Raw genomic sequence first — 25,232 nt, forward strand, 5'->3', positions numbered from 1 at the left:
TGGTTTGTTTTTCTTTATTAAGACGATTGCTTGAGACCTGCCTGTTTTTGAGCTCAGCTCCCTTTAATCTGTCCCTACCATCATTGAGGTTAACTGAGTTTCCTGCCCAGCAGCTCCTTTGGCAAATTAGAGACAACCAGCGAGACACTGCCAATAAGCTTTCCACCGTATAGATTTTGTCCAGCGGAGCCCGAATAAATTAGGTCATGCTGCCATATGTAATCCATGCACTTGAGGTTTGACCTAGCTCCTGTGAAGAACAGTGGGCAGGGACGTGTCTGGAAGCTGGACTGGAGCTATGGCTGAGACAGCTGAAATTTGAAAGAGCTGGGGTGGAGCTGTGCCCTTCATTTTTGTGGACTGGTTTCATTTGTACAGGAAGAAGATTCATGTCTTCCCGCGGGAGCTTTTGTCTGTGCTGGAGTGTGTCTTGAACAACATTGCCAAGATACCTGGGGGCTGGGCTAGGTAATTATTTTGTGATTAGGTGCTGAAATCAAATAAGTTAATCATTTTACAAGTTCAGAAAAAAATACGTTTATTTCATTTGAAACTTCTTCACAGCGGCTATGCATAACTCTGTCATCTTCTGCGTGACATCGGCCTTAGGTCTGACAATTTCCCACCAAATGACTTGCTATCTTCCTGCGGCCCTGGTGATGCCAAGTCACCTGCTCAGGAGGAGGCAGGATTACTCTGCTTAGCTCTTTTGGGCACTTGGATGTCAACCCTGCAAGTGGTGGTGCCGGGCCAACGCGGCTACTGCCATATCACAATTCATACTTGCAGCGCAGAAAAGAAGATTAGTGCACTAACAGGGGAGACTCCTCTTTTGAAAAGAGGCTTTAAATGATGTCAAGAACCACCACAATGATATGGTTTTTACATAAATAATAATTAATTATATGTAAATCAGACTTTTCCCCACCCCTTCCATTAGTATCGTCTTTGCTAAGCTCTCTGTCTTGTTTCTGTCTGCTCACTTTGACTAGTTGAATGGCAGCAGACATCATTTGCAATGCTAACGTCAGATACGGGTCAAAATGGACAAGGAAAACACAACCCGGGGTTTTATCAATGCAATAACAACCAATTCTGTCTAGAGATGGCAGCGTACTGGGGTTTAACCTCTTCACTGCCACATAGCAAGAACCAGCAGGAATTTACTTTTCTGGTCTCCTCTTCTGCTATTTCTAACTTATTTTCAGCCTTTCCCTTCTCCTGGCCATTCTCTTTTTTTTCTTCTCTCCTCTTTCTGGTGTTTACTAGAGCATCTGGTAGTGTTTATCTCCCAAGACACAAGAGACTGCTGTTTTCATAGATATGTAACTAGAGTAAAAGCTTTAATCTTTGTTGATGTTGGACTTTTGGATTAAAAAAAGTCATAATAGTGCAAAAATTAAGATGAAATAATATTTCAGCATAGTACATTTCTGAGACAGCATCAACAGAAAATCCTTCATGAGGAAAGTTGCAATTGCTGTGTTGCCTTCACAGCATAGCTCTGGGGAAGGATTGCTTAACTCGTGGGGAGAGTGGGGTGGGGAGTGAGGAGACCGTCCCGTTGAGATGGGACTGGTCATCCTACTAGAAGCTAAGAGTGGCATGTCCTTGCGAGGATTTCTCTGTGTGCACCACAGCAGGAGTTCGAGCAGTCCCAGAAATGCCAACAAGATGCAAGAAACCTGTTTCCATCTCTGCTTGCTCCTAATACTGCCTTCCAGCAAGGGCAGGGAAGCAGCTGGTCTGACCTTCAGCAGAGTCAGACTACATATGACCGGGTTTTGAAGCCCCTGTGGAGTAAAGGCTGTCCTGGAAGTCAGAGGAGGAGGTGGTGTTTTGAATTGGGTCTCCTTCTCTAGAGAAGTACATTGGTTTTCTACAGAAGCTTCAAAGATGCTGAGACTGGGTTAATTAGAAGTTGTCAAGATACAGCAAGAAGCAGTGCTGTCACCAGAGAGATGTAGAAAGTGTTACAGAAATCTGGTAGCAAAAGGCAGGTAGGTGTCTGTTATCCGCAGAAGTGATTGCAGGCCTATGGTGCTTACAGCAAAGATCTTATTTTTTTGCCTTTCCTGGGGACTAGGCACTGTCCCAAACCTGCAGCAAAGTCAGCTATGCTGGAAGCAGACACGTAAAATCCGGATGGCTGCTGGGTTCACAGCAAGAATATATTCAGTTGCTGATATTGTAAATGCTTTGTGGTAAATTTTTATAGCAATAGCATTTTATGTAATTCAGAGATTTTAAACTAAATGCTGTATTTTGGGTGCTGTGTACTCCTATTTCCACCCCTGCCCTCCTGCTAGGTAAGTTGTAAACCCGACCAAAACCTCCCCAAACTTCTCGGGAGAAAACACTTTCTGAAAACCCTCACTTTGGGAAGGCAGCGAGCTGATGAAAGGGAGCTTAGCCTGCAACTTTGTTAAGGCTGTAACGAACCAGGCTAATAAATTACCTAATGTCACCTTAGAATAGGTCTGTGGCAGCCTGTCACACAGCAGCGCGTCAAGCTGGAGATGCACAGTCGGTCTCTCCTAACCTTTGTACCTCCTCCCGCTAACCGGGGAACGGGTTCTGGAAAAGACCAGGCCTGTGGAGTCCTGCGAACCGAATAGTAAAATATTAATCAGCCAAAGAGGAGCTGCGGGGTTAGAGGTGTCAGTGGTAGAGGGGTGTCAGTGAGGCTCCGTCGCAGCGCAGCCGCCGGGGAGAGTGCTGCTGGCCTCCGCACAAAGGGAGCGGCAAACAGGGCTTCTGCGCAGGAAAATTTGCCCGACCATTTTTTGCATGCAAAAATGCAGATTCAGCAGCACCAAAACGGTTTGTGCACACATGCCAAACTTGTCATTTATAAAAACTCAAAAAAGCTCTGACAAATGCTGAAGCTGTTAGTTTTGACACTTCTGACATGAAACACTTTGATTTTTCATTTTGAAACTACTTTGTGTTCAAAATGTCCTTTAATTTTATTTTCAAGCAAGGGGGTGTGTGTCTTTTCTTATTCCCCCGAAAAATCAAAATTGAAATCTTTGGATTGACTCAAAATGAAATTGTTCTTGGATTTTTGGTTTCACCATTTTTTTTTTCTTAGATGTTTGTGTTTGGCTTTGAGTCACCTCCCCCCCCCCCCCCAAAATTTGCCAGTTGGTTTATCAAGAGCCACAGCAAACATCAGCCCCTTCAAAGGGGCACAGCTGGCACAATAGAATTTTTTTTTGTGGCTGTCAGTTGCAAAAAAAAAAAAAAAAAAAAAAAGGAGCCTTGCTTTTGCTTTCCAGGAGATTGAGTTCATTTTCTATCTGACTGGGATAAATAATAAACAGTATTACTTTTTTTTTTTTTGCTGTGAAGGATTTTGTTATGTTATCTGTTTAAACATTCCGTTATGTTTTAGTAATGTGAATAATGATTATTACTGTGCTTCTGAGCTCTCCCTCTTGGCTCGGGCGCTGGAGGTTCAGGAGACACCTGGCATTGTTGACAGAGCGCTGAACTTGAACGCCTCTCACTGTGACAGGGCAAGCCCAAATATTTTGGGAAGAGTCCTTGTTATGTTACGACAGGGGTTGGTAGCACTGATGCTGGGGACGGGTTTTGCTTCAATACTGAGCTGATTACTGCTTTATTATTGGAGGAACAGCGTGAACTCTGGCAAGCGGGCTGCTGCGAGGAAGGAGGATCGGACTTGGGCATTTCTTATTTGTAGGATGTGCTGAAGGTCTTTCAAAAGATGCTGGGTCTCAACAGGGACCAGGAACAGGAGGCCCTGAAAGATCTTTTTCTATGGGTGAGAAAGGGAAAAATTAAAGCTCCTTTGCAAGAGCATACAAATGTTTAGGGTAGTCCCTATCTGTAGACAGATACCTGGGGAAGAGCTTGTATTAAAATACCTTTTTAATTGTATTTTCCATCTCTAAAGGCATTGTTTGCTTTCCACAGTGTACATCTTCCCTCTTTCATTAGCTTTCTCTCCAGCCCATCTCCTCTCCTGAAGCCAGGCTGCATCTTGGTAGCGCTTTGTGCATCTTCAGTACTGCACAAGTGTCCAGCTTGTGGTGTTTCAAATTAATTGGTCATAGACTTTCAACAAGATTGGATGTCTTGTGGTGTTTGCCAATTCACGTACAGCACGTAATTATATTCAGGAAGCAATAGGAATTAAATGACATTAATTCCCATGAATATTCATTTAAGAATCTCTACCAAATTCAGGCAGATTAATAGTCCAACGCAAATACAATGGCTATTCATTGCCCCCCCAGGAAAAGGAAATATGTGTTGGCTGGCAGCTCAGGACAAATAGAAATGTGCTATAGAAAAGTTATCTCTGGGTGGCTTCTGATACAGCAGCAGTCGGACAGATACCTCGAGGAGTAAAGAGGATTAGCGTGGGTATGGACGTAGGGAGCCTTTCCCGTCCGCTGAGGAACCCCGAGGAGTCGGGTGAAGCTGAAACTCATGTCTCTGCACTACCAGTGCAAATCCAAAGCAACTCTGACTGCAGTGGAGCTCCCCTGGTCTCACAACAGAGTAAAATGCAGTTTATTTTGTGCCTGACTCCCGCTGCCCTGTGCATGAAGCCAGCCTCCAGCCTGCTCTCCCTGGATCATGCTGCCGCGGAGCAGAACAGCAATTTGTCTTCCTTGTGAGCAGCAGTGAGCAGGCCGTGCTGCTCGCTGCCTCCTCTGCTCCGGCCAGCCCGGCATCAGCCCTTGGTTCTGCTCCAGCTCGTCCTCTCGGCACAGGAGGGACATGGCTTCCACTGTGACCAGGGAAATCAAGAAAGTCTAATAACAAAAGCAGACAAGGGGTGCCAATGCACTTGCAAAGCAGGCATCAGAGTTTGGGATGCTGGAAAAAAACCCAACTTTTTTTCATAGACAAAAAATAAAACAATATAAAGCAATATTTAATTTTTAAAATTATGTTGGTCTGGTTACAGTCCTCAGTTGGGAGGACTTATTTATACATTTCCTTTTGTCAGACAAGCCAACTTGAGACGTTAGCTGTGTCACTTTTTATCTTTTTGTGGGATTTCCCCAACTGGAGAAGAGATCCTGCTTCTACTGAAGTTGGTGCAAGTGTTGCCAACAGCACTGGGCTCAGCCTCTAAGCTGGATGTTTATGCCTTTTAAAATTCCCCCTCATCACCACATCAACCCTTCCCATCCTTAAATTTATCTGGGCAAAAGAAATGTCCGGTGTTATTCACCTCACACACATACTGTGTGATGGGCAGAGCTGCATCTTCTGCCTCCCTGAAGGGCAGCTATCGCCTTGCTGATCTGACTCGCCCCGACTCTAAACACAAAGCGAGGGAATGTGGAGAGCAGCGACCGCTCACTTCCCCAGAACGGGTTTTGCCACGAGGTGCGGTACAAGGGTGTTCGCAGGTTCTCTTCTCCTACGAAGCACCGTGAGAACATTGGACTCATTTGAAACAAAGTCAGAAAATCATAAAACCAGGCTGTGAAAACAATGTACTTTTTTCTTTGTAATATGCCCACCAGCTTTTTTGGGGGGGATATAGTATATACCCCAACTTAAAAGGCAGAACAATAGCTCAGTAGCCGCCTGGGCTCCGCACCTACGCAGGAGCGCAAAGCGGCCTGGGAACCAGCCGTGCAGCCTGGTGACGTGTTCTGCAAAGCCTCATAAACCAGTGACTAAAGCAGAAAGGACTCCAAGGCCTGGCTCCTGGGACATCGGAGGTGTGGCATTACAGTAGCTTGGAAAACATTCTGACTTTAAAACAAGTAACACCTATAATTACAGAGGCGTCATCACCTTCATAATTTTTTTTTTAGCTAACAAGCTGTAGTTGTAGCCTGTGTACACCCTTGCCAAGATCTGCCAAGCATTTGCTCTTGGGATGGTTCTGCTGGTGGTGGGAATATCGAGCATCTTTCTCCAGGCACTTGTAAAACAATACAGCAGTAAACAATTCAAGTACAATTAGCAGCTACATTGGCGGAGGGGGAGGGAGAAGTCCCACCGCTGGTATTGTCTGTGGAATTAATCATGTTTTACAGAGTTGATGCACTGGTTTAGATTTGCAAAGTTAAAAACAGGAGACGAAGAAGTTTCCAATAAACAACGTTTATTCCAGGATGAAATGTAAAACAAATATTTTTCGGAACAGTGTGTGTGTGGGGGGGAGTGTTTAAAAACTGCTCTTTTAGTAGGTTCATCTCCTTTTTCTTCCTACTGAAGAAGCAGATGAACCAAAAAATCTGAACAGCAGAGCGCAAGATGACGGTAAGCATGTGTGTTTGAAGCCGGCGGTCCCTCTCGGTGACACAAATCCCGATGTTTCCTGCGGCACCGTGGACGGGCTGCAGAAGTTGACCGTTCCCGCAGCTTTTTCGCCCGCCCTGCCCAGCCCAGCCCAGCCCAGCCCAGCCCCGCCCTGCCCTGCCCTGCCCTGCCCTGCCCTGCCCTGCCCTGCCCTGCCCGCAGCACGGCGGGGCGGGCGGAGCGCTCCCCTCACGACCTGCGACGATTATTCTTAAAGTACGGCGCAAACATCACCTTCGCAAATATTTATTTGCCGCGCTTTCCCCCTCTTAATTATTTAAAATATAATGAATTAGGCATAAGTACCTTGCCATTACTGTAATTTAAGGTGTTAATTGCTGCCGGAGCGGCTCCCCGGCCGATGGAGCGCTTCTGCCAAGAGGTGGCGCCGCGGTCCCGGCCCTGCTCGCCGGAGCTCGCCGGAGCCCTCCGGGGCGGCCGGGCCGGCGCCGGGCGGGGCGGGCCGGGGCCGGGGCCGGGCCCGGCGGGGGTGCGCGGGGCTCCGCGGAGGCGCGGTTCTGCCCGCGGGAGCGGTTCGCTGCTCGCTGTCGCTTCTGGCCGCGTTTAAAGCCAGCTCCCCCTCCGGCCCGGGAGCTTTGTGTCAGTCCTAAGGGAAGCCAAACGCGATCGCCGAAAAAACAAAGGAAGGGAGGAAAATTGGGCTCCCGCAGGTCCCCGCGGCCGGGAGGAAAGAGTTCTTCCCCGCACAAAGTCGGTCGCTCAGTAACTCCGCGGCCGCCCGCTAACTCCTGCCTCCCAGCGCCCCGCTCCCGGGCAGCCCGGGGCTCCAGCCCCGCGGGGCGCCCGCCGACGGACCGGCCCGGGCCCCGGCCCCGGCTCCGCTCGCCGCCGCCGTCCCGCCGGCAGGTCCCGGCCTGCCTGCACCGCGGCGGCGGGTCGGGATCCCGGGAGAGGGCAGGATGCTGCCCGGCAGGGCCCGCTCCCGCCCGCACAACCTCCGCGCTGTCCGGCCGCCGCCAAGGGACCCCCGCGGCCGCCGGTTGCTCCTTCTCCGGGCCGAGGCCGCCGGTGATGCTAAACTTTCCGGTGCCGAGCGCCGGAGCCGCGGGGCTGGGGGGAGCCGGGGGCCGGGCGATCCCGGCTCTCGCCCCTGCTCGACCTCTCCCCGCGGGCGCTGCCACCGGCCCCTCCACGGGAGCCCCGACGGCGCGGCCGGGAGCGCCGCCGGTCCGCGGGGCCGCTCCGCGCACCCACCGGGATGAGGACCCGCGGCCCGGGCTGCGGCCGGGGCCAGGGCAGCCCCTGCGGAGCGGCGCCGCGCCCGGCCCGGCCCGCGAGTCGGTCACTCCCGCTCAGCGGCCGGTGCGCGCCGCTGCGCACCCGCGCAGTGTTTCTAAGCAGTGTTTGCGCCAACCGCGGCGTGCGCTGCGAAGGGGAGCGCAGGCAGCGCCCGCCTCGCCGCTCCGCGCAGGTAAGGCGGGCTCCGCGGGCACCCGCGGACGGCCCTGCGGAGTCTCCCGCGCCCCCCCCCAGCTACGCGGGCCTGACGCCCCCCGACCCCCCGCGGGGGGCGGCTACGGAAAAGTTGCTCGGGGGGCGCGGCACTGCCCTCCGCCGACGGGCCGGCCCCGGCCCGCCTGCCCCCTCGCTGAACTCTCCCCGGCGGCGCGCAGGGGCGCGCAGCGCTGCGCTGCGCGGCGCGTTCCGCGGCCACTTTCGCTTCCTCGCGGGGCCGCCCCGCCTCCCCCGGCCGTCCTCCGCGGAGCTCCGCGCCGGCGGGGCTTCTACCCCTCACCCCCCTCCCGTCCGCGCCCCCCCCCCCCCGCTTTTATTATTTTATTTTTTTTTATTATTATTTTTCCCTTGCACCGAGCCTTGTTTACCCAGCAGGTGGATGTGACGTCAGAGACTGACAACAGCAAAAAATAACAACATCTCCCTCCGCGGGGATGTCGCGGGACGCCCCCGGCCCGCCCGCGCGGGTGGCGGCGTGGGGCTGCGCGGGGCGGGGAGGGGGCGCGGGGCGGCGCGGGGCGGGGGCGCGGCGGGGCGGCGTGCGGGGCCCCGCGGGCGCGGCGCCGAGCGGAGGGCTCTATTGTTATTTACCGAGCGGCGGAGCACGCCGCCGCGCCGCCCGGGCTCGGCGTGCCGGAGGGACGGGAGGGAGGGACGGGACGGAGAGGCAGCCCGCGCCGCTCCGCGCCGCCGCCCGCCCGCGCCGGGGCCGCGCCGTGCTGGGCAGCGGCAGGCCGAGTCCTGCGGGTGAGTCCGGCGCCCCCCGACACTTTCCCCGCTCCTCCGGGGCTGTTGCACTTTTCCCCCCGCCGGCCCCACGTGCCCGGCCCCCCCCCCCCCCCCCCCCCCGACCGCCGCCGGCGTGGTAGCCGGAGGGGGGTGGGGGGGGCGGCGGTGCGCGGGTGCGGACCCCCCTCTCCCCGGGCTGCGGAGCCGCCCGCACCCCCTACCCGCCCACTTTGGAAACTTCCCCCCCCCCCCCCCCCCCCCCGCCCCGCTCTCCGCGCACCCTCCGCGGAGAGCGGGATGCGGCGCCTCCTGCCCCCCTTCCACTCCCCCCGCGCTTTCCTCGTGTTTTCCGCCGGGTCCCCCCGCGCCGCCGCGCAAGGGGCGCGCACGCCCTAACTTCACCACTCGGGGCAAGAAGTTGCGGCCGGGCCGTGCCCCCCCACACCCCCCGCGTTCCCCCCGCGCCGGGCCCGGCCGCCCCGCTCCCACCTCCCCCGGCACCTGCTGCGGCTTTCCGCCCGCGCAGTCCCTTCCGCAGGCGCGCAGCTCCGCGCCGCGCATCCTCCCCCACCCCGCGTCCCTGGGGCCCGCTGCGGCCATCCCCCCCCCCCCCACCTTTTTTTTGGAGACGAAGTGTTTGAATAAACATCCGCGCCTCCCCAGCCCGGCGCAACTTCTCGCTGCGCGGGTGCGGACCGCGCATCCCTCACGTTCCGCCGCCCCCCCCCCCCCCCCCCCGCGCAGACCCGCGGTGCGGAGCCTCGGGACGGAGCCGCGGCTCGCTGCGCGCCGCGGAGCCGGGGGCGGCCGCCGGCGCCCGGTAAGTAGGGCCGCGCCGCGCTGCGCCCCTCGCACCTGCCGCGCAGCTCCGCGCAGCGCCGCGCATCCGCCTGCGCCGGGCAGCGGGAGGGTGCCGCTGCAGGCGGCGTCCGAGCGGCGAGCCCGCGCCTCTCTCCTCCCCCGCCCCCCGCCCCGCGGGGCTTTTTCCTGGAAAAAAGCCCCGCAAAGGCCGGCGGCCGGGCGCGGGCAGGGCCGGGGGCGCGGGCAGGGCCGGGGGCGCAGCGCGGCCCCCTCCCCACCGCCGCCCGGCTCTCAGTTATTCGGCGGCCCCGGCGCGGAGAGCATCGCCGGGCTGGCTGCGGAGCGCCTCGATTTTAGCGAGTCTTCCTTCTGCCGCTTCGCTGTAATGATTTTGATTGCGTGTTGTTGCTTTGGGTGAACCAAGCCGAGTGAGATTACTACTTTTTTTTTTTTTTTTTCCTTCTTCCCCCCGATTTCTCCCCAAAGGCTGGCAGCAGCAGCGCTCAGACCTCCCGTACCTACCCGAGGTATCTGCCGCCTGCGAGCGCTCTCAGAGCCGCTTCTCTAGAGAAGCTGGAGCCCAACTTCTGCGCTCAGAAGTTTAAGGTTTCATTTTTAGTAACTGTTCTTTGAGTGAGTAATGTATGTATACTGCTTGTAGCGTGTCGTCTACACAATGTAGCCTGCTGATTTCTAGGGTGCTGGATGGTTATAAATATTAAAACAATTCTCTGAGCTGTGTTTCCTTTCCATGTAGTTTTTCTAAACTTGTGTTTTACCTGCTTTGACCAAATGTTGATGTCACTAATGACAGTTTCTTAATTAGACAAAGTTTCAAGAATGTCGTCGAAGAAACTTGCTGCTTGTGCTGTTAATCCACGGTTTGCTTTCATATTTTGGCGGAGGGAAAATAGGCATTTCACTCGATTTAGTATTCTTTTTACAGTTTCTGTTACTGCTGAGAAGCTCCTACTTTTTGTAAGTTTGAGAGAGCCTAAAGTAATTCAAGTTCTCAGAGAAGGGAGTGTAGGCAAGGAGGTACCGTGCATCTTTGCAACTAGATTTAGGGGAAGAAGGGGAAATCAGGGCTACTGGTTTCAATTTCTCTCCTCTGAATCTTTTCCCCTGCACATTTTATTTGAACTATCTCACAAGCATATTGAATGGACTAGGGCACTGGGGTAGGAAGCTCTTCGCTAGTTACCATTCAAAAGGTGTCGGCTAAAATCTCATTGCAAAAAGGTATTGTAGCTTTAACATCTTGCATTGGCAGCATTCTTCCCCCTTAGTCTTTGGATTAGTCATTGTATGAGAGACAGAAAAAAAAAAAAAATCACTTTTTTTTTTTTTTTTCTGGAAAAAGTAAAGTAAACAGCCTCCAACAAGTGAACCTTGACAACCCAGATTAAGGAAGGCAGGAGAGATCAAACAAAGCTGCTGCTGGGCTGTTGTCAGGAGCTGCCTCACTGAAAGCTCTGGACTATTCGATCAGGCAGCAAGGCTATATGTTCACTTATGCAGAAATGGACCATTACAAATGCTGATCTTTGTTGTGAAACCAAAGGATAACTTTGAGAAAAATAACTACTATTTCAAACAAGGCTTTCTGTTGCTTACGATTTTGATTGCAAAGTTCATTTTTTGTGCATGGGCTGGGTTTTGGTTTGGGTTTTTTTTTTTTTTTGAGTGATAGTGGTTTGGAGTGTGTTGTAGACACTTTCAGAGAGACTTAGGATTTTATTTTATTTATGCTGTCTAGAGCTGCAGAGGAGAAGGCGTTTCAGTAGTGTAATGTTGAAAACCGTAAAAGTTCTGTGGAATTCAGCTTTTATTTCTGGATCCCTGAATTGTAAGGAAACACGGATTATTGTTTTTCTTTTCTCTGTGTGTAAGTGCTGTGGTGATGTATAATAGAGGAGTTTGGTTGTGATTAAGTATTGTATGTTGTACGACTGCGTTCCTAGAGTTTAGAAAACTTGTAATATCTTTCCTTCAAACATATTACCAACCAGTCAGGGTGGCACCTTATTTTTGATATGCCAAGATTTTTCCAAAACTGTGTGTAACTTGGCTTCATGGTTATATTAGGGAGACTCTGTTACTGTGTAGTTTTTTTAGTGGAAATAGTAGTAGGGAATATCAACAGATACTTGATTTTTACTTTAATAAACATTTTGGATTTAAGTATTAATCAAACTTAACCAGTGCAAGTTAGGTTATTTTTGTTGCTTGGCAGTTTCATGTTTGTATTCAAACATTTCACTGCAAACTCTACACATATGCCCCCTCTTTCATTTCTTTAAAGTATTCCAAAACAATGGAAATATGTCTAAAAAAAAAAATCTGAGGAAAAGGCTGTTACCCTAATGTATATTAATAGGGAGGCAGACCAAGTGCATATCTACTGAAGAATTAAGAAATCCAAAACCTTTTTGCATAAGTATTTCTTTAATTAGCAGTGCAGATCACACAATAAGTACTTTATACTTTTTATAAGGTAAGGTTTCATAAGCATCCTGCATAACTTATTATAAAGCCTGTAGATTTTTATGGTATATACTTTATTTAGACAATAAAAAGTATGTGTGTTAAACATGCACATGTATGCTATTAAGCCATTTGAGGTAATGTGTAATGTTTTCTAACATCTATAAACATTTTCTGCTTAAATCAGTTCCACCGGTAATCGTAACGCAGCTGGTTTTTGTACTGGTAAGAGAAGGAGCAGGAAAGTTGAGCAGAGAATTATGCATTGGACATTATTGCGCAGCATATGCTGCAATATGCTTTTCTCTTGGAGTGGATCACCTTTTTTAAAGAGCTAAAATTTGCATTATCATCCTTAGTATGATATACTGTAAACATTTCTAGCTCCAGAATTATTCCTGTTTCACGGCGTTGTAAAAATTAGGAAAAAGGCTGGTAGTAAAAAGGCAAATTTATGGAATGCAGCTTAGCGTTTAGTATTCGTACTGCTTGTGGTCATTTATATTGAGAGATTGAACCGAATAATGTAATTCCTTTTGTGAAATATCTGTTGAGCATGTATTTGTATATCAAATGAAATAACATATGCACACACATATGCAGGATATGTATGTAAAATACAGTTATTTCTGCAAGGCTGTCCAGTTATTTATAGGGCATAATGATACTTCTGTCATCTTAAATTTTCTCCGAGAAGCTTTAATAAATTTAAATAGATTATATGCTGTCAGAAAATAGTATAAATTTTGTTTACGATTCACTTGCTTTAAGGTACTTGTACTAAAGAAGCTCATTTAACCCCAAGACTGAGTAGCATTAAGTGGTGAGAGGAGTCTGCTGAAGAGCTGCTACTGCCCTTTGCTCTTGTGATAATCTTAAATTACTACAATTTAATTGCGACTTCAAGGCACTGAGCTGAAATATTTTTATGCAGCTGAGACGGGGCTGAAGAAGATGTGGTGCGATTTTCGCAGGTAGCTGGATTTCTCTTCGGAGGCGCAGCGTTTGTTCAGGCCTCTCCTGCCTTGCGGAGCGCATCCAGCGCAGCATCGTGCGCGTGCACGGACCCGGCGCCCCGGGAGGGAGCTTTGCGGGGAATTCCCACGTCGGTGGGAGCAGGATCGGGCCCTGCGGGAGTCAGGCAGCTCGGGTGCACAAGTGTTTTGTTTGCTGGTAGTATTTAAGCTTACGTTTGAATTAAATAGCGCGTTGTAATTATTCCTCAAATGAGCCTTGCTGTCAAGTTGCTTCCCAGAGCTTTTCCCTGTGAGCCTCCTCTGGGGAGGCAGGGTGGGAAGGGGCTGGCAGCTGGAGGCAAAGACCAGGGGGTGGTCAGCAGCACGGGGGCACGGGTGGCACCCTGCTCGGAAAATACAGCCCGCTGGCTCGTGGGTCTGGCCCGGTCCCCGTGTCCCCAAAGGCGAGTTCAGGGTGCAGCCAGCCACCCTGGCTGCGCAGGGCCTGATCCAGAACATGCTGGCATCAACCGGGGCTTCGGCTGATGTCGCTGTCTTTGGGTTTGGCTTTTGGTCTGTGTCACTAACTCGTATCACTGAAACTTTTTCTTCCCCCCCCCGCCCGCCTCCCCCCTCCCCCCCCCCCCAGTATAGTAGCATGTTTTCACACCCGGCGAGCGGTTCAGCAGAGATATGATATGCGGTAGGAGCCAGAAAGCATTTGCTAAGTGGAATTTATAAACGTTGTGCACTAGAGACCAGCAGCATCTTTGCGACCGTTCTTAGAGGTCCTGGCAACCAAACTTTACTGAAATGCTTAGAAAGGTATGGCTGGGCTTGGAGTCCTTGACTTCATGCCGTTGAGGACGCGCGTAAGTGCTCGGCCGTGCTAAAGCACAGCGGTTTTTCAGTCGTGAGTCTGATCGTTTTTGTGTTGGCCAAATCCTTGTAAAATGTCTCGTTGCAGTAAGAAATGAAGATCTTGTGTTTGCTAGAACTGCTTGCTTTTGCACTGACAAAAACGCTGCTCGCAGCCTGCTGCTCTCACGAACTACTGTGCCGTCTGATTCCCGCAGCTCGCAGTGTATTGGGAATTGCAGCTATCATAGGTAACAAGGTGATGCCAATGTATAGAGAGGAAAAAAAAGTGGGATGGAATAAATCATGCAGTGATTAGAGGAAAAACTTAATTGTGGGAACTCTGTAGTCTTTCAATTAAAAAAAAAATACTGTATTTTGGGCTGTAGAGGAATCTGCTGTTCTATTTTTAGGAGATCAGATATTTGTTGGTTGGGATGTCTGGAGTATTTTAACATGTGCTCTTTTTTCTTACTTCAGCATTGGAGCTACCAAGTCAGAGAAGCTGCTGGCTCTGTTCATGTGCAGTCTTCTTTGCAAATATGCTCTAGGGTTTTATCTTTCTATTCTGCTGGCACCGATCTCTTCCATGCATGCAAGTGAACAGGCTTATGTATAATGGCTGTTTGTATGTGGCAAGTATCCAGAATAATCTTGATAACTTTTTGTTCAGCGCCATCCTGAAAATGAAGATAGTATTCTATGGAAAATGAGCAAAGAGAAGAGCATGGACAAAATCAATTTCTCTCCAAGAAGCATCTGGTACCTGAGGAGGACTAAATAATTTTTCTCCTCTCGTTGACCCTCCCTGTGCTTTTTTAAAACATCTCCATTTTAGTGCCTTGAAATTGCAATTAAGTTGTAGTAATTTAAGATTATTGCGAGAGTGCAAAGGGCAGTAGAAGCTCTTTAGAAGTCTCAACACTTAATGCTACTCAGTCAGGGGGTTAAATGAGTTTCCTCGATGTGAGTACTTAAAGTAACTAAATCGTAAACAAAATTTATACTATATTCTGACAACTAATAATCTATTTAAATTACATTAAAGTATGTGTGTGAAATTTAATTAAAGACAGAAATACTGTCAAGCCCTGTAAATATCTTGACAGATCTACTGAAATGGAACCCATGTCGTAAAATATTTACATATATCTGATAGGCTACAGTGTTTCTGGGAGTGCTATTCTGCAACTAATTGTGGGCTTTTTTTCTTTCCAGTTTCCCGTTCAGTTGCAATGGTCTTGGAAAGCAACACAAATAAATACCCAGAACGTTTTATTCGGATGATTCTCCAGTGTATTGTTTACTGCTAATCGCTCTCTCTGTACAATACTCGTCACTGTTGTATTTTTATTAGAAGTGCCTATTTCCTCAATAAGTTAGTCTGGCACTGCTGTTAATTCAGACGTACATTGAAAACGCAGGCTCCTTGTGCAGCGGGATAATGCTGTGTCGTATTTGCAGCGTGGCAGCGCTGGATGTGCAATCTGTAAGTCAACTTTCTTCTGGGTGTCTGGCCAAGAGCACAGTGCTGCAGGGTCTCTTGCACTGTTGTGGCTGTTGATTTAATTGATTTTTCAGGTAGAAAGCGCTTAGGACCTTTTTTCCAAATTTTTGAAATATATATGAAAGCATTTCCCGAAGTGTTAGTATGTGCATTTGCTGTGCAGGACCCTTCTTACTGGTGCAACCACAGTGCATCTCCTTTGCGGTACGTGGTCCAGGCTGCTTTCAAGAGGAGGGATGTTTTGCCCTGGATAAAACTGGGTCTGGCTGAAACTTCAGCTGAACTTTGGTCCTTCTTAAAACCCACCCGCTGGGATTCTGCACGGAGCCGAAGGCAGGCAGTTTTGCTGGGAAGGTGCAGGATGAGCTGGGCTTTCTCATCGCCTGATCGCGGGTAGGGGCAAACTCCTAGCTATCCTTGGCTGGGGTGTACATCCCTGGAGCTGCAGGGTCGCACGAGGAGGACGAGGATTTGGGCATGGAGAGAAGGATACGATGGGAGCGTGGTGCTGGGGAGCCCTGGCCAGGCCAGGCTCTCGGGTGCTGAGCACCGACAGCCCGACAGAAGGTGGCACAGTTCGGCAGGTTGGATGGAGCCTCTAACGGCATCGTTAGTTTTCCCCTCTTCGCCAGACATTTCCTTTCATGTTGGATCCGAGTTTTAGCTGTACTTCCCGATCAGTCTTGTCATCTTGTTGCTAACAATTAGGGTCAAGTGTCTTTCCTTGGGCTCTCTGCAGTCTTCGTGTTGGTGTCCCTCCCCCAGCTCCTAGCCTAAGCTGTTTGTTCGTTAATTAGTAGATCGGGCATATTAACACATCAGTAAACCGGAGTAGTCAGACTTCCCAAGGCATCTCGGGAAACCCTCTCCGGTTTTATGTGACCGGACATGCACTATTGCTGATTTAGATAGCGGAGCCGATGATGCCAAAGTGTTGTTAAAGAAAGAGATAAATAGAGCGAGCCCAGCAGTAAGCAGAATGTCATGTCTCTATTAAAAAGCTTGTGATAAAGGAAGATAAAATGGTGAGGGGGGATTACTGGTGTGTTCCGAGCAGTCACTAAACATCTGATCACAAAAATCGATGCCGAATTCCCCTTCCTGCAAAATACTTGCCTGCAGAATTAATGTCTGAGCCTGGGTTTGATTGCAGTGAGCGGTGGAGCCCTGAAAGGACTTTTGTTCTTGCCAAAAAGGCGGCCCGGGGTTCTCGGGGATTCAGGAGCTGTCTGAGCCGGGATTCAAACATCCCTCCCCGGTTCCCTTTGAAGTGGCTGCCCCTCTTCCGCAGCGGCGCAGTGTTCCCGGGATGCTGATGAAGTTGTTCCAGGCTCGCGCCAGGGCTCATTGCTCCGTGCTGCCTCGTACCTTGATTTCCCTGGCACCGCGGCCACCTGCGTTTCTGTTGGTTCCTGTCCGGAGCTCAGTCCTTGGCTTCATGGCAGAATAGCAGCGATGCAGATTTTTGTATATTTGAGTCCTTTTCTTGGCCGGATGCAGAGGCTGCTCCGCAGAAGTGAAAAATGTAGCAGGTTATAAAGAAATGAGTGGTCGCAGCAGACGAGAGGGGAGTGGTATTAATTTTACCGGTTCTGTAATGAAACATGCAGTAAAATGTTAAATCATCACAGCCTTGTTTGCTGAAAGGATGTTAATCATTCCATTAAGAAGGATTAAGTAATTAACTGGTATTTCTTTAGGAACCAATGTCAGTTTAAAAAAGCATCTTCCTAATGTCGCACAGTGAATGCAAAGTTTATGTTTTTCTTTCTGCCGCTGAAGAGCTGGGAGGTGAGCGTGAGTGGGACACCTCTTCCCAAGAAACTTCTGGGAAAGCCAAGGGAGCAGAAATAGGTGGTTTTTTTTCAACTAAAATGTGCTGTTCTAATAGTCTTTTGATTGCAAGGTTGTCATTTATGACTTTTGTCAGCTGGGCCCATTGCAAGCCTTATTTCAGGAGTAGTCCGTTTGGGATTAAGAAGTTAAAACCTTCTTGAAGTGTTCATCTTGGTGCTTGCATTTTTATTTTTTGTTAACAATAGCTTTTATGTTGTAATAGTAAGCTTGCTGACTGTGAGTCATGAACTCTATCTTCCATGAACCTCATGACAAATTTTTGTTAGCTGGTCAGGCAGCTCGCTTAGCTGGTCCAGCCCAGTTCCCACGTTTTATACTTGCGCTGGAAAGAAAAATTCCATTAAAATTGGTGGTGTAAATCCTCCTTTCCTTCTGTGGCAGAAATCCCCCTAAAAGCGGTGGTGGTGCAGGGGGCCATGGGGCATCACGAAGCAGCTCCTGGCGTTGGGCTGTTTGGAGGACGTTGAAGCCGCATTCGGCAGGGAACGGCCAGGTCTGGGGGAGGATGCAGTCGGCAAGGCTTTTGACGTTGGCTGATGCTCAGTAAGGTCAAAAGTGCATTTTGGAGAGGGTGCAGATGGAGGAGCAGGTGGGCAGAGGAGAACAATGACAATATTTTTCACCATTTCATTTTTGAAGGATCAGATTCAAGCCCCCGGACGGTGAGAGGTGCAGGGGCTGGGGAAGCATCTGTGTTAGTGCTTCTGCATCCTGTGCTCCTGAGCTCGCTGCCTTTCTTCCAGGGCTTGATCCATTTTTTTGCCTCGATGGAGAATGCGGAATTTGGCATTAACCTCATCAAATTGCTGCCGTTTCTCATATAATGGCCCCAACTTCTAATATCACAGGTAGTGATACTGAAACTATACCCAAACCGAAATTTTCTGAGTGATACGAAATCCGCCTGGCAAAGAGCATAATACAGTGGCACCAACTGCGTTAGTATTGATACTTTCTGCTTTCATAACTGCTCTACTTCTCAAATAGGGCTCCTTCAGACAGTCTCGTGCAAACTCTGTTCATCAGTCTACTGTAAATTATTCCTCCCCTTTAGGTGAATTTCATAAATAGGTGTATTTCCATGTGTAGCCCATGAGACAGGCAGATTTTGCTTCGGTTATGTGGCCAAAGTCCCAGATACTTCTGTTGAAGTAGTGGGAGCTTCCTTGGGTGGACTGAGTTAAAAAACAAAACAAAACAAAACCGTTTGGCTCAGAGCATAAAATCTTTCAATATTCATGCGTGTAACATGTAATAAGAATCTATCTGGATGTTTGTACAGAACATCATAGCCTGTATCTACCTTAGCAGATTTAGAGGAGAGATTTTTCACAGTAAGTTTTGCAATAGTAATAATGTGTTAACAACTTTGGTGATTTATTTTAATCAGAGAGTTGTGTCAGGGGCCCCATCCTGGTCTGGTTGAATTAAATGAGTGTTGGGAGAAGGAGGCTCTGAAATAACTTGTAGGCAATTGTTTTTGTTAGTTTTAAATGACATGCCTGTGCATTGATGTTTGGATAACGTATATTAGGTTTGTAAAGCTCCCGAGTTGTACGTTTGAAAAAGTGAAAATGTATTTTTCAGTGATAAATGACTTGATACTTAAAAGGCTTTGAAAGAGGAATGTCCAAAGTATGCAGCAAAATTATTGTACAAGTATTTTAAAGTTATTCTCTGGCTAACCCATCTGAGTTTTCTGAAGGAATGGTGGTCTTATTCAGGAAACCTTTCTAATCCGTCATTTCAGTTACAGGATTTAACTGAGAATGGGAGAAACCCATCTTCATATATTTTTGCTGATGTTGTGCCGTGCACATTTGGTCTGGGTTTTTTTCTTCACTGCTATAAAAGCAGTATCTACAGCACTCAAAAAATACTGTTTCACAAAAGTTGAAATGGAACATTACCTGTGAATTAAACTAAAATATCTTAAGCCTATCCAGCATATTCCTAGCATTAAACAGTCGGAGAAGACTAGGTATTTTCTATTTATTTTTCAGATTGGCTGGAATATGGCCTTTCGGAAAAGGGTCCTTGGCCGGTTGAAGGGGAAATCTGATTTTTCAGTGAGTGCTTTATATTTGCTGAGGAATTCTGATCATGCAGAAGAGTGTTGTATGGAAATGGAAATTTATTAACTAGGATTTTTTAGGCATTATAATAGATGCCATTAGATAGAGGCACGCTCATAGAGAGGTAAACTAGTAAATCTGAGCAAACTGAAAAATAGTAGCTATAGATGTCTGGCTCTGTTATCAAACTTGCTGCATAAGCCAGAGTTTATGCACTGTGATAATGCTAATGACCAGCAGAGCCAATGATGCATGACTGGAGGAAATCAGTGGTATAATCGGAGAAAGTTATCAGGTTTTTGTCATTAAATATTAGTGATAAATAATACACTTCATTTTGAGTAGATAGGACGTATTTAATTCTGATGTGGAGAGTTTCAATTTAATAAGGGGCATTGCTGAGTAAAATGATAATCTTTTGTAATTTAAAGGGAAAAATAAAAATGCATTTGTTTCAGCGTAATCTCCTGGCAGCCGCCCTCCACTGCTCTTTGTCTTCACTGGTGTCTGATAGCGAGGAATATCTTACAGCTATTTGAGGTGGCTGTTTATAGCGGGGTATTATATCTAAGTTACTAGTTTGTGGAACACAGAACTAATTACATGAGACGAGAATCAAAGGGAATCTGTTTAGTATAAACTAGGTATCTTCTTTCTTTTCTGCTTAAACATGTGAGTATCGCAGCAAATCTAAACTGTGTGCTCCATGCAGTGGTTCCCCTAGACAACAGTCCGCCTGCCCAGGCAGTAACAGGAGGAAAGGGATGAGGGCAAAAGATACAGATAAATTAGATGTCGTTTTGCAAGTTATCTCTTAAGTCAGTGGGAAAACAAGGAAGAGAAGTGTAGCTTAAACTGAAGTAAGAGGGATATTAATAGTCTCTATAAAGGACAGTTTGCACCAGGAAAAAAAAAATCTGGTTGGCTTTTTTTAGTGAAGCAGGCTAACACCCGGTGTAAATCTGTGTCATTAACTGAAGCAGTGCGTGATTTTTAGAGCATCGCTTTTCCTCTTGTGAGCCTTTGCTTGCGGAGGCTCGTCCCCGGGGCCAGAGGCAGATGCGGTACAGTATGCTCCTTAGGGAGGCTTCGCTTGCCAGCTGCAGGACCTCTGCCTGTGTCAGCCCGCGGCCCCGTTTAAGCAGATACCGCCAGTTTTCCCCAACGAGTGGCTTTGTAACGTGGCCAGGATCTTCCCACCACCCCTTGGAGTCGTGTTCGAACGCAGAATCTCAGCTCGAGTTTCCAGAATTAGATGGCACAGTGAGTAAACACAGCGTACTTGCCAGTTCTCACATCCTCTTTTGCAGCGAGTATTGCAGCAAATCCTGCAGGTTTGAGTCATCTCCGAAGTTCTTCACTGATTTGAAGCAAATCTCGTCTGACTTTTGAGAAAGAGCTGGAAGTCTGGCCACGGCTTCTGAGCACACAGTCCTTCTGTACGTGAACGCAGTACACTTGAGTCGGCCTCTGCATAAACTTGGGCAGCTCTGAGTAACTTTAGCTGGAGTTATGTGCCTGTATCTAAGGGTAAAATTTGGCCTGCAGTCATCCTTTATTGAAAGCTTTATGGAAAGACTTTGTTCTCGCTACGCACAAATATTTACATTCTGGTGGGAAGATTTTTTTTTTCCTCCATTTCTTCCCCCCCCCCCCCCCGCCCCGCTCCATGCTGTAAGCACAAGGAGGGGGTGGAAGATATTATGCATAATGCCCTGTCAGTTAAAAAATAATATTCAGGTTTTTAACTGGTATTTCTCATAGGTCCAAAAGAAAAAAAAAAAAAACTGCCTGTATTGGAATCACTGTCTACTTGTCTGATTGCAACAAGCTGTCTGGGGTAGGATGGGGATTCTGCTTAATGCCATGGGTAAATTGGAAGAGGAAGGGCATACAGAGCAGAAAACTTTCCTGGGTAAATAAAAGTAGTGTCAAGTACAGCCCCTGTTTTAAGAACAGCATGTCTTAATGTTTCTGTTCATCGGCATTGAATCACCTCCGCGTGTCAACCTCTGCCTGGTGGATGCTCTCAGCAGATTGAGGAGGAGGACACATTGCTCTGCAAGTGCATTACAATGGTCCACACGTGTGCCGTGACTCAAGCGTGCTCACAACTTCATGACATGTATCAAATGAGAATAGTTGCCTTGGAAAGCCGTTATCTTCTTTGTCTTTTTTTTCAGATGAAGGCTGACACTGCTTTCACAGACTATTTGATGGTGTGCTTGGTGCTGTATAGAATGAGGGCTTGGTTCACGTTGCAGCTAAGTAGATTTACATCCGTCCGCTTGTCCCTGGGTGCTTCCCATCGTGTCCCCTGCGCTTCAGCTGACTCTGCCTGACCAGAGGGTGAGACCACGTGGGAAGCTAGACCAGCAGAAAACTAACTTAAGCAGGAAAAAATGTTTTGTGCCAGTTGAGCATCCTCATTGGACTCTCTGGAGGTCGGAGTCGGGACCGAGGAGGTCAGGGCCACCGCCTTGATAAGTCTCTGGCCTCTTGGTTGGGCTTTGCTGCAACGTGAAACCTCTGCCAGAGGCTTTGTGCCTGGACCTGCTCTTCTCCCTCTGGGCAGAGTCCTCCTCCTTGCCCCGGTGCCCTGGGGCATGCTCCCAGCAGTGCCTGCTGGTGGGACCACCCCGCCAAAGCTAATGCAAGGGTGGGTTTTCATTTAATTGTTAATTCAACGGTGCTCCCTTAGTGCCAGGTACTCAAGCCGTTAATGCACATATTGAAAAGCCTGGCATTGTGTTTTCTGTGGGTTTTCTTCTTCCCGGTTAGCAGTAGATGATGAGCTGGTCCAGAGGCTGGCTATTTTTGATAAGGGCACTGGGAGATACCCAGGTTACTAGCTGCTGTTGTTTCTTGTTGTTTTTATAATAACTTATCTGTGCGATAAGCAAATACAGCTGCACATAAAACTCGGATAAAACTGTGTCCGGCCTGCTGGCTAACTTTTGAGTTAAAGAACAGAAGCTGATAAAGAAATAATGTGGCCAGAGCTCAGCGACGTCACGCGGGTTTACATCAAAAAGGGTCCGACCCGTAGCCACCGCTCACTCGACGTCGTGCAAGATGTACGTGTCAGATACCTTGTGGTTCGAAGGTGGCCGGGGAGCGCGGCTGCCAGCGCCGGCCCGTGCAGGGACAGCCACGCGCAGAGCCGCAGGCTCTGTCTGCGGCGGGGCCGCCTGCGAGCCCAGGTGTTGGGAGCCCGGCGTGGACGGTCGTTAGCGTGGCGTGGGGCTCACTCAGGCTTATACTGGGGGTTTGAGTAAAGCTTTAAATATGGTTTATGCTTTTATTGCTTCTGATATGGGTGCAGGTGCATGTTAGTAGGAAGTGAAACTGGAGGAGCCCTGAGGGAGCCTCGCTCGAGCCGTGCCAAGCAGGTACGGCCTACGAGTGTTATCACCTTACTGATAACCTGGCATGGTGTCGGCGTTCACGTGTGTCACAGGGATTATGGCGGTGAAGTCATGCCGCAGTTTGGCAGGGACCTAATCCCTCTGCCAGGCGGTTCAGGCAGGCCGTGCCGCTCGGGGTTGGTCTCCCCCCACACGCGGGGGCATCTTCTTGCCCGTGAGAGCTCGGCTTGCTTGGCTGTCCCCATGCACCGGTGGGAGGGCATCGGTAGAGTGTTTCGGGAGGGGTTAGCACCGCAGGGCGGCATTGCGAGGCGTCCCTGGCTCTCTCCAAGCCTTGCTGCGTAACCGGCGTCTGCTGATGAGGTAGGGTGAGGCTGGTCCGTGCCCCATGTGTTTTATTTCAGCGCGGATGGATAATTTTGGGGGAGGCTGGAAACGGCAGGAATGTCGGCGGTGCGAGGAAAGGCCGGGTGCCCGCTGGACGGGGCTGCACCCGTGCGGCTCTCGCTTCGGTGGCGCGCGGGCTGGCGCGCCGGAGGAGGCTGGTTGCGGCGCGCCTGGGGAAGCGAGACCAGGACTGAGACCCGCACGCAGCTGCCCGCCCTGGGACCGCCCTGGTGTTGCACAAAGTCGTCTGCCTTCTTCAGCTGACGCCCGTTAACTACCCGTTTTTGCATTGTCTTGTTGAGGAATTTGAATGTGCAGTCTGTGAAGCGAGGCATCAAAGCATTAACCCTCACTTTTAATTATTACCTTTATTTCTGGAAAGGAGTAGCAGTCAGAATAAAATACTTAGTAGGAAAAAAATACTTATTATCCACCTTTTCTTCCTCCTTGGTTTGTGCCCGACTTGAGTTGCCAGGTCTCCCCGGGGGTGGCTGATGTGCAGGTGAGCAGAGCTGCGGTCCTGAACCGCTCCTGTCCTCACCCTGTCTCTTCACCGAGTGCTGAGGTTTCACGTTCTGCATGTGCAATTATACATACTCCTAAAAATTGCTCACCTCGTGTTGGGGTTATTCACTGTTTGTTCTTATGTGTCAACCCCACATCTGATTGGAACCTTAACTGCTCTTCATGCTCCTATATTTTTCCCTCTCTTCCTAGAGCAGTTGGAGGGTTTGTTGAAGGGAGAGCCCAAGGCAGCACAGTGCTACCAGGGTATGGGCTCTTCCGCTTACCAGGCTGCACACACAGCGAGTGCCTGGAAAAATGCCCCTCCAAGTCGTTACGAATTAAGTGTCACAGACAGAAGCAGAGATGAAGCTCTGTGAGGAGATCTATGACTTGATCCAGGAATTATGTAACGTGCAAAGACGGAGAGAAAAGCAAACTTCGCATCCAAGACGTGGAGGCTGTGGTGCTCCTGCCCCGGCGTGCTCTGGTGCAGCCCTCTGAAGGCTGCTGAGATCTCTGCCATCACACCCGTGCCCCAGCCGGCGCCGGTCGCTGCAGTGCCGTAGCCAGGAGACCCTATGCAAGCTGTAGTTGTTGGTGGTGAAGTTGCCCATGGTTGTAGCAGCTGAATCCGACTGTACAAGCAGTGAATTTCCCAGTAACTAGCTAGCAAGAAAATATTGTGGCTCTGCATGTATTCTCCACACCTGGATATGCCATGTTTGTTACCATCAAAGTAAGTGAGGTAAACCCCATTTTTCTCTAGTATGGCAGGACACTCTTTATGAGTGAACTCAGTTTGAGTCCATTTTTCAAAGCAAGGCAGCAGCAGGACCTCTGAAGGTGTAGCTGTGATGACAGCTACTACTGCAAGGCACCACAGGGCTTGTGGGTTAGAGGGGTTTTGGTAGGTGGCCTGCAGCTCCGCTGTGCAGCAGTGGCAGCGGGTCTCTGCCTACGTACTGTAGCGTAGTCACCCTACGTACTGTGCCGGTGCGCTTGCATCGTGATGAGAGTTATTTCATGGTACCCCATTGAGAAATGAAGCGCTCTCCAGAGACCTTGAGCATCCTGCCGCTCGCCCCGCTGTCCTTGTTGGGGCCTCTGCGTGCACTGTATGCCACTGAACGTATCTGTTACGTGAGTGGGAATGTGCAGGAGGAGACTGAGGCTTCTGAATGGCAGAAATTAGTCTGAGGAGGAGAAATTAATAGAAGGCAAATGCAGAAATCTTGCATTCACACGGCTTGTTACCCAAACCCGCCGTCATGGCAAAGAAAGGGGAGGAGCCTCCGCCGGCAGCCGGGATGTCTGGCGCTGACCATGTAGGGTACATCTTCCAGTCTGCACTGCAAACAAGAAAAACTAGGCAGTAGTTGATTACCTCTTGGTTTTAAGTAAGTGTAGTATTGAGTGCAAATTAAAAACAACCTTGAAACTGCACAGATTCATAAAACTGTACACTGGGATTTTAAAAATTACCTCCATTGGAATCCTGGAAGCATCTGTTACATAATTAATGCACTTAAAAATATATTCTGTTTATGATTAATCCAGGACTGTAGTGTGTGCTAGTTAAATGTCTGGATCCCAGGGTGCAATGCGAGGAAAGAAATGCAGTTGTAATCTATTTGACGGTTATAGGAGAGGACATTTGCTACAAATAAATACATTTTCCTTAGTCTTTTTATTTGTCAGGGCCAAGCTTATGTCTGTTGTGCTGAGTTTGTTGACTGGTAAATGTTTTGAGATTTATGCTGATAATTTTGTAGATCTACTGGAAAAAATAACTCAAGAACAATTAGGGAGATTGACCATACAGTAATGTACCACATGTGTGACAGCGTTACTGGGTTGATGATCTTGGGTATGGTATATGCAATTAAAAGTGCTAAGGCTCAGTACCGTGGAGTTTTTCAAACAC

The 25,232-nt window shown here is 49.1% G+C and overlaps 2 protein-coding genes across 5 annotated transcripts in view; both read left to right on the forward strand.

Annotated features, from left to right (window-relative positions):
* Positions 1–4,397: 4,397 nt before the first annotated feature.
* On the forward strand, positions 4,398–24,261 carry LOC142415398 (uncharacterized). The gene is made up of 7 exons (XM_075513659.1): positions 4,398–4,648; positions 5,243–5,419; positions 6,463–6,516; positions 6,648–7,732; positions 18,975–19,040; positions 21,080–21,111; positions 21,230–24,261. The coding sequence occupies exons 1-5, from the start codon at positions 4,398–4,400 to the stop codon at positions 19,031–19,033; spliced, it is 1,626 nt and encodes a 541-aa protein (XP_075369774.1). The 3' UTR covers positions 19,034–19,040; positions 21,080–21,111; positions 21,230–24,261.
* The window catches only part of FOXP1 (forkhead box P1), a 392,035-nt gene continuing 375,170 nt past the window's right edge, over positions 8,368–25,232 (forward strand). Inside the window, exon 1 of one of the 4 annotated variants that reach the window (XM_075514033.1) lies at positions 8,368–8,523. The gene's annotated coding sequence lies outside the window, so the exon portion shown is untranslated. Of the gene's footprint in view, positions 8,524–9,204; positions 9,326–9,497; positions 9,689–10,704; positions 11,156–25,232 lie in introns of those variants that run through there. The other 3 variants (XM_075514034.1, XM_075514036.1, XM_075514035.1) reach the window with 3 other exon arrangements.

This window comes from Mycteria americana, chromosome 11 (assembly GCF_035582795.1).
Source record: "Mycteria americana isolate JAX WOST 10 ecotype Jacksonville Zoo and Gardens chromosome 11, USCA_MyAme_1.0, whole genome shotgun sequence".
Taxonomy (NCBI): Eukaryota; Metazoa; Chordata; class Aves; order Ciconiiformes; family Ciconiidae; genus Mycteria; species Mycteria americana.

What these genes read in the sequence shown, in the direction of transcription:
- LOC142415398 (XM_075513659.1), top strand. Translation starts at nt 4,398, where the DNA reads ATGGACGTAGGGAGCCTTTCCCGTCCGCTGAGGAACCCCGAGGAGTCG. An exon ending in AACAGCAATTTGTCTTCCTT is followed by an intron (nt 4,649 to 5,242) that starts GTGAGCAGCAGT and finishes TGTGATGGGCAG; the next exon opens with AGCTGCATCTTCTGCCTCCC. An exon ending in CTGCGACGATTATTCTTAAA is followed by an intron (nt 6,517 to 6,647) that starts GTACGGCGCAAA and finishes TTGCTGCCGGAG; the next exon opens with CGGCTCCCCGGCCGATGGAG.